The sequence below is a fragment of the Zonotrichia albicollis genome, chromosome 1, assembly GCF_047830755.1.
Source record: "Zonotrichia albicollis isolate bZonAlb1 chromosome 1, bZonAlb1.hap1, whole genome shotgun sequence".
Classification (NCBI taxonomy): domain Eukaryota; kingdom Metazoa; phylum Chordata; class Aves; order Passeriformes; family Passerellidae; genus Zonotrichia; species Zonotrichia albicollis.
In genome coordinates, this window is record NC_133819.1 from 44,363,317 (window position 1) to 44,375,898 (window position 12,582).

The 12,582-nt window shown below is 40.9% G+C and overlaps 1 protein-coding gene across 7 annotated transcripts in view; it reads left to right on the forward strand.

The window, feature by feature from the left end:
- The window catches only part of FYCO1 (FYVE and coiled-coil domain autophagy adaptor 1), a 45,558-nt gene that overhangs the window by 17,205 nt on the left and 15,771 nt on the right, over positions 1-12,582 (forward strand). For 6 of the 7 annotated variants that reach the window (XM_014274244.3, XM_074539836.1, XM_014274248.3 and 3 more), the window contains 8 exons: positions 613-706; positions 1,128-3,758; positions 4,561-4,653; positions 5,691-5,809; positions 6,700-6,867; positions 7,301-7,450; positions 8,881-9,086; positions 9,430-9,574. In XM_014274244.3, the coding sequence (XP_014129719.2) occupies positions 613-706; positions 1,128-3,758; positions 4,561-4,653; positions 5,691-5,809; positions 6,700-6,867; positions 7,301-7,450; positions 8,881-9,086; positions 9,430-9,574 (3,606 nt within the window). The remainder of the gene's footprint in view (positions 1-612; positions 707-1,127; positions 3,759-4,560; positions 4,654-5,690; positions 5,810-6,699; positions 6,868-7,300; positions 7,451-8,880; positions 9,087-9,429; positions 9,575-12,582) is intronic. The other variant, XM_074539883.1, reaches the window with a different exon arrangement.

Genomic DNA, 12,582 nt, shown 5'->3' on the forward strand with positions numbered 1-12,582 from the left:
GAGCAGGTATATGCTTTTTCCATGACCAAATTGTCCTGTTTGTCCTTCAGTATAGTGAGAACCAGGGATCAGAGATGGTGCTCTGTAATATGGCACTTCAGTAGCTGCAGTTTTGGCCCAAATCCCAAGCTATTCTCATCTATACACGCACAAGAAGAAATCTTCTTAGCTTCCTCTGTTTCAAGAGCTGAGACATGTAGTGACTGCACAGCCAAGCCTTGTGCTTCACTTGCAGCCACGGTGATCCCACCTACAAGTGGGGGATAACAAAACTCCCAGGTCTGGTCCAGAGCCATTTGTATCGATGGGGGTTTCCGAGGGCCCTTTGCTGCCATCCTCTGGTTGAGCCGCCACCACACAGCGATGCAATTCCTTAGAGCAAGGCATTGGTTCTTGTGGATGAGGGAAGTGACAGCTGCCAGCCCCATCACCTTTTATAAATGCCTCGGATATCTCTATCTTATTTTTCATCAACTTCAGTGGTTACTGGCCAAGACTGTAGGTGCAGTTATATCTTTTTTTATGTTGTAGTTACCACTATCTTACATATACAAGTAGAAAGGAACATATATGTGTGCTTAGACTTACCTTAGATATTATTTCTCTAAACAGGAGGACTCTGTCCTCACTTGGATCTTCAGCATATTTATGGAAGCCCCCAAGTCGCAGTTCCAGCATGAGCAGTTTAGTGAGCAATTATTTGCAGGTAAGCAAATTGCACATAAATGTTTATATGTCATGGTAGGTCCTTCGTTGACATAGTTTCAGAAAACTTTTATGATGGTTATGAGTCTTATAATCTAAACAGCAAAAAGCATTTTAATTAAAAGTAAAGGGAAGCATTTTAATTAAAAGTAAAGGGAATTGTCAGCTGCTTCAACTTAACATGCAAATCTTGTAAAAGAAAGAAATATGTTCATAAGACTACCTGCAGACAGGCATATTTTCATTTATCTTTTGAGAAAACAAGCCCCATTTCCTACAAGTTGATATCTTGTAGTGCTATAAAGGCAACACATAATGTCACTGTACATGAAGAACCTGAACTTGCTTTCATTTGAACACACCATTTGAATGAATGTTTAATGCTGCTTAAACTTTCTGATTTTCCCCTTCTGTTCATTTAGGCACAAGAGTTTCCTTCCAGCCCTGATGTGAATAACTCACTAAATGTTGAACACCTTGAGGGCTACGAAGAAATGCGTTTAGAACTTGACCAGGCTGAGCTGAGGCAGAGGGAACTTCAAGATCGTATTCACCAGCTAGAAATGGAAAACCAGGAGCTCCAGGCAGCTGTCAACCTTCAAAAGGAACAAGTACAGGTAGAAAAGGAGAAGAGCAATAACTACAGTGAGGAGAACTCCCGGCTGACAAAGATGATCACAGAGTTACAGAAGCAGTGTGAGGTCTCACACTCCACTCAGAGCACTGTGCATGACCTGCAGAAGTCCCTACAGTCACTGGAACTGAGTGCAGCGGAGCAGCTGAAGGAACACTCAACAAAGGTGGAGCAGCTGTTGACCAGCAAGGAAGATTGTGCCTCAAAATTGCAGGTTTCAAATCAGGAGCTGGAGACCTCTAGGGCTTTGATTGCTGTGAAGGATCTTTGCATTGATGAGCTCAAAGCCCAGCTGAGTTCCACAGAACAGAAGAACCTCAACCTCCTTGCAAAAGTTGATGCTGCCTTGGACGAAAAGGGACAGCAAGCCACAGCCCACTATGACTCTGCCCTACAAATACGGGCACTGTTAGAGAAGCTTCAGGAGATGGAAAAGGAAAAGGCAGATATGCAAAGACTTAATGCTGAACATGCATCTCAGCTGAAAGCAGCAAGGGAGGAGCTGCTGCTGAAAGAACAGGCACAGAAGGAACTCGAATCCAGATACAGTAGCCTCACTGCTAACTCCAAAGAAGAGAGTGAAAAGCTGACTGGGAGCCTGGAGACCATGGCAAAGGAAAAGGATGCACTTCAGGAGACCCTGACTCTGAAAGGAAAGGAGATGGCTGAGCTTCAGACCCAGGTAATGGGGTCGCTGGCTCAGGTGGGTTCACTGGAAAAAAATCTTGAGGAAGCCAGGAAGGAAAAAGAAAAACTTGAGGAGGAGTATGGTAGGAGAGAAGGAGCACTGAAGCAGGAAGTCCAGTCACAAGCAGAGCAACTTGAACTACAGGAGGGTCGCTTAACAAAGGTGAGTCAGACTGTGTGTAGCCTTCAGGAGCAAAACCAGAAACTCATGTCTGAGAAGGAGCATCTCAGGCAGAAAGTCAAGGAGCTGGAGGAGCAGATGGAGCAGCAAAACTCTGCAGTGAGTGAATTGGATGAGGAGAGCAGGAAACTGAAAGCAGAGAATGAAAATTTGCAGCAGTCTAAGAAGAAGATGGAAGAGAAGCTGAAAAATCTGGAAGCTTCTAAAGCTTCCCTAGAAGCCGATGTAGCCAAGTTGAGAGCCTCTGAGAAACAACTTCAGAGTGAGATAGATGATGCTCTGGTGTCTGTTGATGAAAAAGAGAAGAAGCTCCGGAGTGAGAACAAACAGCTGGATGAAGACTTGCAGAATGCCAGGAGGCAAAGCCAAATTCTAGAGGAGAGGCTGGAGGCTCTGCACTCAGAATATGAAGAACTAAAGCAAAGAGAAGAGACCTCCAAGGAGTCTTATGCTTCACTTGAAGCACAGCTGAAGAGTGCCAAACAGCATAGTTTACAAATGGAAAAAAGCTTGGACACCTTGAAGGAAAGTGAAGAGTGTCTCCAGTTGCAGCTCACACAGAAGGAAGTAGAACTGCAGGGCATGGAGAGCCAATGTCAGCAGCTAAGAGCAGAAGCTGAAAGACACAAGAAGAAAGCAGAGACTCTTGAGACAGAAAAGCTCAGTGTTGAAAAGACATGCCTTCATCAGACAAAACTTATAGAATCTCTCACATCAGAAAAGGAATCGGTGGAAAAACAGCAACTACAGCAGGCAGCGTCCCTGGAGAAGGAAGCAAAAGAGTTGGCCTTCAGACTGACCATGAGTGAAGAGCAGCTGGAGGTCAACAGAGGTGAAGTGTCCAGGCTGCAGGCAGAAGTCCTGGATCTGCGAGTCAAGCTTCAGCAGGCCACTGATGAGAAAGAGAGGATGAGAGGTGAGCTGGCAGTCACTGAGACTGTCTTGAGCGAGCAGAAGACGCTTGTCCAGCAGCTGAAAGAGCAGAGTGAGTCTCTCAACAGAAATCATGTGCAAGAACTGGTGGAATGTAAAGAAAGGGAAGAAAAGCTGAAAAAAGAGCAGGAGAGAACAGCCCATCAAAAAGCTGAGCTGGAAAGTAATTTGATGAACCTAAAGGAAGAGCTGTCTAAGGTTAAGCGGTATTTGGAAAATGCTAGAGTGGAAAATGAAGAAAATAAAGATCTCCTCCACAGGACCAACACTGATATGGCTGAACTTGGCATTCAGATTTGTGCCTTGACCTCTGAAAAAGTGGATGCAGAAGAGCAGTTGGCCCAGGCCACGGAAAGGTTCAAAGAACTGGAAGAACAGGCAGCAGAGCAACAGGAGAAGCTGAAGCTTGACGTCTCTAATCTCAGAGAGGAGAACAAGAGCCTGCAAGAGAAATTAGAGGAGGCTCAAATGTGTGCCGCAGCTGTCCCAAGTCTGCAGTTGCAGCTGGAGACAATAAAGAAACAGGCACAGAGTTTCCAAGAGACCAGCCAAGAAGAGCTGTCTGCAATAAAATTTCAAATGAGCACAGAGATTCTAAATTATCAGACAAAATTCAAGGTAAATTAATGTAATTATTATAGCTGAGGGAGCTGCTTTGCCATCTGCTACAGCAATTACTGCATGAAATCCTAAGGTTTGTGTGGGTCAGGCTCTGAGACTAACTGCAACCTGCCTTAGCCTGGGAATCTGAAAATATCTCTGTGCTCATGACCTAAGCCTATCTAAAGCAAAAGAGTGATGATTTCTTACAGTGGTGGTGAAGGTGGCATCTTTCCCTCTGGTCACAGCTGTGGTTGTTTCCTTTTTTGGTAGGAACATTTCAAGATCTGTTCCTCACACCTATAACGCTACTTCTTCTAAGAACTGATTTTGATGAAAGGAAACTTAGACACTGAGACCAGTTGCTTTTGTGTTTAATTCCCTCATGTATTTTTGCTTTCAGCTGCTCAAGGTAGCAGCTGGGAAGATCAAGTGTTGCTTCCAAAACAGCATGAGTCAGCCCTGTGTATATGAAACCACACACCTAAAGGCTGAAGATTTCATTGTGTTTGCTTTGCCATTCTAAATTGTCTAAGACTGGTGGTTGATCAGAGGCTTATGCCACTGCATGGATTTGACCTTCTTTTTGTTGAGATTTGCAACAGCCAATGCAAAGTAACAGTAAAACACAGTCAATGTGCCACAACAAAGTGAGTTTGCTTGATTCTGAGAGTGTCTTTTAGCTGTCTTTCATGAGCCAGTGGCGCTGCATTTATCCCATGCATGGCAGTAAAGCACTCATAATTCACAGCTGGGAATTTTGTAGGTGAAGGGGTGGCCGCTGGAGGATTATTAACTACTGCCTCAATCTCTCTGCCAGGCTGTCAGTGAGGAGTGTGGGAAAGTAAGAGAGCAACTTGAGGAGCAAAAGCGACAACAGCATGCAGCGGAGGAAGAGATTACAGAGCTACAAGTAGGTGCTTGATCTGAATTAAAACCAGAGGTGTTTGTGTCAGCAGGCATTAGTGTTACAGCTGGGAAGGTGAGCAGCATTTCTGATGACTGGCTGTGAGTCTGAGAACGGCCCTGTATAGATACAGGTGCTGCAAACAAAATACTGGGCAGCTGACAGCCACTGAAGCAGAGATTATGAAAAGCATGGTATCACTTAGGATTTGTCCTGCCTTGAAAGCTGGCCAGGTTTTATGTAAGACCTGGCTGTGTGTTCTCTTCCTAAGTGGGGGTGTGGGTTTGAGATGTGTTTTTCTTAGGCCCTGCATTCCCATACAGCCACATGTGTAGATCCATCTATTTGTAGGCTGCAAAAGGCGCTGAATTAGAAAATTAATGTAGCTGAGAAATGACCCAAAATGACCCAGCCAGAAAAAAACAGAATTTTTGCAATAAGTTTATCAAGTGGTTGGGTTAGAAGGGTCATACTGAATTGTAAGGAATCCAGAAAGAAGAAATTTAAGATTACTGGATGTGGCCTTGCCTGCTAGGAGAAATACATACCTTTAGATGCAATTAGCTATGTGCCCTGAGGACTCCAAATTGGGCAGACTTCTCTGGGGAGTCTTGCTGTGAAAGAAGTTGGGTTGTTTTCGATTGTCCTTCATATTCAATATGGCCTTTAATAAACAACATTTTCCTCCTTATTTAATTTTTTTCTTTTGAAGCTTTTAGGTGGTGAAAAAGCTTTCAGGGTGTATTCTTTTACCATTATTTTTGAGAGATTTTTCTTAATAAGGAGACAAAACTTCAACTGACATAGACTAACAAGAATTACAGGCTTAACACTGTGTCACTTTAGTGTATATCCCTTATTCAGTGTGACAGAAGTAATCAGTCACTAGTACACAACTAATTACTGCCTGCTTATACAATAATATCTTAATTGGTCATTTGGCTGTAACTGATTCTTTTAAAACATTGTTAGCTGTCTTGGTAATTGTCCTATGTAAAATATTGTTTTTGTATGTAAGGAAATACTGTAATTCATTTTACTAGGCTGCAAACACGAGTTTGTGTAGAAAGTTGGATGAAGCTAGAGAGCAACTGTCAGAATCAGAATCTGCTCGGCTGCAGAAGGAAGAGGAAGTGACTTCTCTTAGAGAACTCTTGGAAAGGTGAGAGTTTGGATTCTTTACAGAAGCTATTCATTTGTAGGCCAAGCAAGAGGACAATAATCAAAACATGTTGAAAATCACCATGGTTTATGAAGTACCATATGTCACAGGGTTTATATAGAACAAAGAGCTCATGGGCACTGGCAGGGAATATCAGATTGACACTACACATAAGAAACATGCAAATTATACAGCACACGTGATGCACGGCTTAGTTTTTACTGTATTGTTAATTTAGCTGATATAAATTAATGAGAGACATTTTTATAACCTCTTTTTATCTTACAGGTTAAGCACAAAATTAATACTGGAGTTCTTTGAAAGAAATGCAAAATTTGTACTTTTGGACAGTTTCTTTTGTCTCTCCTCTTTGCAAAGTTTCAGGGAATCAGTAAGAATTATCTGAATGGGACCACATCCTATCTTTGTCAGGTTTCTTATCAGCTTTAATAATCTAACTCAGGATGTGTTTTCAAAGTCTGTAATGTGGGCCTATGTGGTGTGGATAATCTGGCAGTCAGAAATAGATCTTCATGGGTGTGTGGGCTCACACAGAGTCTAACAGGTTAACCAAAGCCTATGTATTTTTATACATTTGTGCTGATATCATATGTATTATCTCTAGTTGATGCCATCAGAAGCTTTACTATAAGCAGGGCATCCAAGAAATTGCTGGTTGCTGGCTGTGTTCACTAGATAATGGATCTATGTGCTTTTTCAGTGATGCAGAAAACTGGGGGGATTCTGCCTAGCTCTAAAAAATATGCACACTGAGAAAAATTTCACTGAAACTACCAGTTTATCAGGGTGGAAGAGCCCTTCCTTCCACAGGGAAGACTTGAATTTACATGAGCTAAAAATGATTAATAATTGCCTTTGTATTTGATCAGGATCCAAAAAGAAGCTGATGAAGCAAAAGAGAAGATCCTGGATTACACTGAGAAGCTCAGCAAGGTGGCAGCAGATAAAGATAGTAGTGACCAGAAGTTATTTGCTGAGCTGGATGACCTGACAAGAACAAAGCAGTTCCTTGAAGAACGTTTGATAGAGCTTATCAGGTTGGCATCAAAATGAACAGCAAGCAGAAATGAAAATCCTTGCTTAGGATGTTCAGGGATTCTGCTTAGGTCATCCAGGCTTATATTCCCAAATTGAAGATACAAGTGAAGGCCAAAATCATTAGCAGTTGAAATTTTGCATTTCCATTATATAGTCAAAAAATGTAACACTCAGTAATATCTCCTTAATTTCCTATCTGTTTTGAAATAATATGTAGTTCTCTGCATGGAAAGTGCTCTTCTTCCTATCTTTGCAGAAGCTTCAGTAGGTTTTTTGATCTATCTTTATGTCTGAAAGCTTCTCAGAATTTTAGGAGCAAAGGAATTTTTACTGTGAAGCTTTCACCAGCATTCCAGTTGAGGTTGGTTAGCAATAAACCAACCCTGTGACAACTTCTATGTGTTTTTCTTTCTTTTAACTGTGTCACTGCAGAGATAAGGATGCTTTGTGGCAAAAGTCTGATGCTCTGGAGTTCCAGCAGAAGCTTAGTGCAGAGCAGAGGTGGCAGGGGGACACAGAAGTCAATCACTGTCTGGACTGCCAGAGAGAGTTCTCGTGGATGGTGCGCCGACACCACTGCAGGTCAGTTATTGAACTGTGTTGTGCTGTTCCAAAGTAAAACTCAGTATGGTTGTCTGTGTGGAGGAAATATTTCTTGATGTTCACAGTTCAGTGATCAAAATTGTTGATATATGACATTGTAGAGGCTGAAAGAACACATGTGTTTGTGAGGGGATAAGACATTATTGGAAAAATCCCTTGACATGTATTAAGACAAAGATCTGGATGCAGGTCTGACTTGGGGAGTCTGTTTGTTTCTCATTTCTGGAAACAAAGATAATCAAACCCTGTATAGTGTGTTTCTTTGAAGGACTGTGCCCTGCTCTGTTCTTCTCTACACAATATTCACTAGGATGGCTTTGCTACTGTGATGGAAGTATTCCAGAGCATGTTTCAACATGCTGTACAATTACAAATTTGTTTACTTACATTAGGTTTGTTCAGAGCTAATCCACTATTGTAATATTTATTTTTTTTTTTTAATAAGTGGATATTAAATTATTTCCCCTACAGTTAGTGTTAGTTATCCAATGTAGATTTATTAAAAAGTATTTAAATGGATACATTTCAGGGTCCTGGTGATATGTTTGGTTTGGGTCTTTACTGTTCCTTAGCCTCATGACCTGATTTGTCATGTAAGGAAAGAAGGAAGCACTAGAACTGTTTCCATTTCACGTGAATGTAAACAACATTCCATAGGAATTAGTGAATGGTGAAGTAATTTTGAGTAACAGCTTCCAAATTACTCATTTCTGCAAAGGTCTCTGAAAGCTGCTTGTGTCTTCACCCAGTAATGATTTAAATGATTAAGAAAAACAAAACCATTAAAATTTCCTGAGTAGCAGTCATCCCTGTTGGGTGCTTTAATTCGTAAAAATCTCAACATTAAAAAGTAGTTGACAAGTTTAATACTGCGAGACTTCAAACTGGAGAGGGCAGGAGGAATGAATGTATACATATGTGTCCAATACTGGATTTTTTTCCTTTCTGAAGGGAAGAGGGTCATTATGAAGTGGAGACATACAGATGAGTTTTTAAAGTCCTTATAATCAAATCAAGTTTTGTTCTACCTGTCTGTGAGATTTGACCTGTGTAGTATTAAGTTAATTTTCTTCTTACATACTTAATATAAATATAATTTGTTTGCATTGTATATTTCTGAACATTTGATTGTTTTATATTTTTATATTTATTTTTTGTATTTTTAGTTTTTTCTGTTTTACCTGTTTATTAAGGTAGCAAAGTGTGAATGTGAATTTCTATCCTGTGCTTGTCAAGAAGACTTGCTTCACTTCAGGAAGGAGTGTGGTCTGTTATGAGTTCTGCCAATGGGTGTAGCTTTCATGCTTTTGCAGAAAAGACCATTATGAGAGAGCCCCAACCTCTGTCATGGAGATATGTTCTGGCTGTGTGTGGTATTTTTCTAACACCTGGTTTTGAATAATTTCTAGAATGTGTGGCCGCATTTTCTGCTACTACTGCTGCAACAACTACATGGTAACAAAGCTTGGTGGAAAAAAGGAGCGTTGCTGCAGAGCTTGCTTTAATAAGCCTAGAGTCATTGTGGACAGTACAGATGACTCTGGATCCAGTGCCAACCAGGAAGGATCACCAGCTTCATTGGAATCGCCTGTGTCACCATCTGAGAGAGCTTTTGGTTAGTTTATTGTTTGCATGCTGTGGAGAAATAAGTGCTGTTCTTTGACAGTCTACAGGAAACCACATGGTCACCTCCTGCTCCAATGACCTGCAGGAGGTCATGGAGAGTTTTCAGGGTGGGACTGACCCTGTCTTTGAATTTAATTGATATTGAGAGAAACATTAATGTATGAAATGAGTGTCAGTCAGACCAAGATTTTCCATTAATTCTAATAGTTATCTAATGCTTCTGTAAATGAAGAGGAATGGCCCAGGCTTGCCCCTTAAGGGTTTTGCTCGTTTGTTTTCCAGACAACCAGCTAAGAGTGTTCATGTTTCTTCTCATGTTTTTTTCGGCACAGTTGCAAGTGAAGCCTCTAAACCACCAGATGATGCAGCTTTTGATATAATCACTGATGAGGAGCTGTGCCAAGTACAGGAATCAGACTCTCTCCACAATGAAAGTCAGATAGAAAGAGACTCTCTGGATCAAAGTGTGACAGATTTGTGAGTAAACACTGCTTCTCAAAGAGGGGACTCTTTGGGATTTGTTTAGAATGTTCTTCTTTTTCACCCATTCAGTGAGAGTAGTCAACCCACTTAGTGTAAAGTGAAGATCTCTGCTCCCAAGCCATGTGTTCAGTAGAGCAACACAAGATCATTTTGGTCTATTTGCACAGCCAGCATTCAATCTAGTAAATCTAAACCACTCCATGCTCTCTCTCCACCTGCTTCACCACAACACAGGGGAGTAGTCCCAGCTCTGTGCTGTCATCAGGCCAGCTGTCACCATTAGAGTCTGCACTCAGGCTCTCTGTGTCTGTAGACTTCCTTACTACCTTAGAGTTGACAGCTTACAGAAAAGAACAGTTGTGTAGCTACATCTGGCACAAGTTTGTTCTTTTCTTTTTGAAGAAAATGGGAGTGAGTGCAGATTTCAGTAATTTTTTAATATATAATTCAACCTAAATACCAATGAAAAGGATTTAAGGCCATCTGAATGTCCAAATACTTGGTTTGCAAATGACAATGTAGTATTATAGTTTAATTTGTATCTTTATTTATTTATTTATTATTTGTATATTTATTTATTTATTTATTATGTCTAATTTGTACAGTTTAGGCAAAATATTGTTTTACTATGGTTCAGATATTTTCAAATGTTTTACAAAAATTCTGTTCTTTAAAATATATTGTCTTTTGAGAAGAAAAAAAACAAAAAGAGAAATTTCACCTAAATTGTGTACTTGCTTTGCTTCTAAGCAGAAAAATAGACAGGATAAATATAAATGCTGAAGTGAAAATAGTCACAGAGTAAATAGTCTGCTGCTGAGAAAGCAGACCTAGACTCTTTTACACCCATCAGACACATTTCCGGTATAAACCACAATGACTTGCAGTTTGGGTTGAAGACAAACAGTTCAGACTTGTTTATTTGGTAAAAAGACTTTTCAAAATTCTACATATTTGTTTCTTGGTAACTACTTTAAATGTGTTCTTCCTACTTTGTAGACAGTTAACACTGACAGTGTATTCCTGCTTATCATGTGCTGGAATTAACTGAGCTTCACAGTGCTCTTGTGAATTTAGTGTTTTGCAAAAGGACAGCTTTTGGTGGGGAATTTTTGTTTGTTTTGTGAAGAAAAAAGTGAAGTGTACTGCTTCTTTTAATTCATGCTATCTGCAGGAGGTATGTTACAGGTGAGTTGGCTCTGGAAAAAACAACCAGGAAAAGAGAAATAAGTGCGGGTCGCCATTTGTTTTAATTTGAGATTGGTCTGAATTCATCCTGTCTGACAAAGTATTCAGGCAGGAAGGAAGGATTGTCACTAACAAGAGGCTACTATTCTTGAAGAGCACCCATGGAACAACTTACTTGCACTGTGTAAACTTTTAGAGGTTGTCCAGCTTCCCTTGTTGTCAGATTATAAGCAGGAGAGCCAGGAAATAGTGCTTTATCCTCTGTTGCTTTTTGTTAGCAGTTTCATGAGCAGGTCGGTGAGTCCTGCTGTGGCTGTACTTTGAACCTGAGGCATTCTTTGCAGAGAACACAAATGACATCTGCCCTTTCCCATGACACCTGTAATGTTTGGAAGGCTCAGGCTCACTAGGCTGAGCAGTGGAGAGGAGAATGGCCTTCTTGCATTGCAGATGACTTGTTGATTGTGGGTTTGTGTTATGGGAGAGATCTAGAAACTGATACATGAGTCAGATGATGGTGTGGTGCTGGTGGTGCATGTTAAAGAAAAACAGCAGGGCACAGTGCTGACTGTGACAGCACACAGGTCTTCTCACTTGTTTCTGTGGTAAGGAGTACAGGTGTACCCAGAGCTTGAGTATCACTTAGCACAGGAAGGAGCAGGAAGTGCAGCATGAGATACTTGGGTTGTTTGTGAGTAAATGTGCCAGAGCCACTGTATTGTCTGCTGACCCTCTGTCCTGTCTTTGACAGCAGCCCTTGAGATATGCACTGAAAATTTTCCACTGTGTTTTCTCCCACAGTTCAAGGGCCTGCAGTTTAGTGACTTTCTGAGCTACTGGTTTGATTGCTGCAGAATTGTTGGCTGTACTGGGCTGACCACCTTGAACTTCATGTAGACTTATCATCTTTATTTTTTTCTCTTTCTAAAGAATCCAGCTAAATGTGACCTGATTTCTAGGTGGAAACTTCACATAGTCTCCACTGGCATTCCAATAATGTTCTCTTTGCATTAAATTGAATATTTGGAGTAGAATTTGCTTAGATATAGTGTCTGGGGAACACACAAAGGATCCAAGATTGTTGTTGCTAGATGCAGGTCTGAGGAAGGCATACAAATAAGTCAGTTTTCAGGCTAAACTTCTTTATTGAGATCTGCTGAAAATAATCCAAGCTATTTTGGTTTTGCCAGAGATTTGAACCAGTTGGTGGAGCTTTAAAAATGAAGGAGATGAGCAGCCAGGAGAGGGAAGAGAAGGGAGGCTTTCTGTCCAAGTAGAAGATCTGCAATTGACATGCTCTGTTGACAAAGTTTCTTAGGATCTCTCTCTGGCTGACAGCAGAGATTCTCACACTGACCATACCTAGAATACTAGGTGTGAGTCCTTGCTGGACTGAAAATGCAAGCTGGTCCGCAAAGCAGTGAATTATCTTAAAGGACATTCCTGTTCCTGTTTGTCTCCCTTTTGGTGCCTACTGTACATTTACTCTATTTTTCACTTGGTGTCTTAGCCCTGCCACTGTTGTTCTTTCCTTGAAGTGACATGACACAATTACAACAAAATTATTTCATAACAGCAAATCTTGACAGTGTGCCTTTATTGGTATAGGTCAGTTGAGAATCAATTAAAACTCACCTTAGTCATCAGCTGCAGAGGTGTGTGGCAGAATAAGAGAGATGACTATACCAACATAACTCTGACTGACCTTGAAGTAGCTATTTCCTAAAGGTTAGGATTAAGCAGCAGTTACTTCAGCCTTTCAGGTTTATTATTTGTATGGACCAACCTGATCAAAATCTTGAATGTGAGGAGCT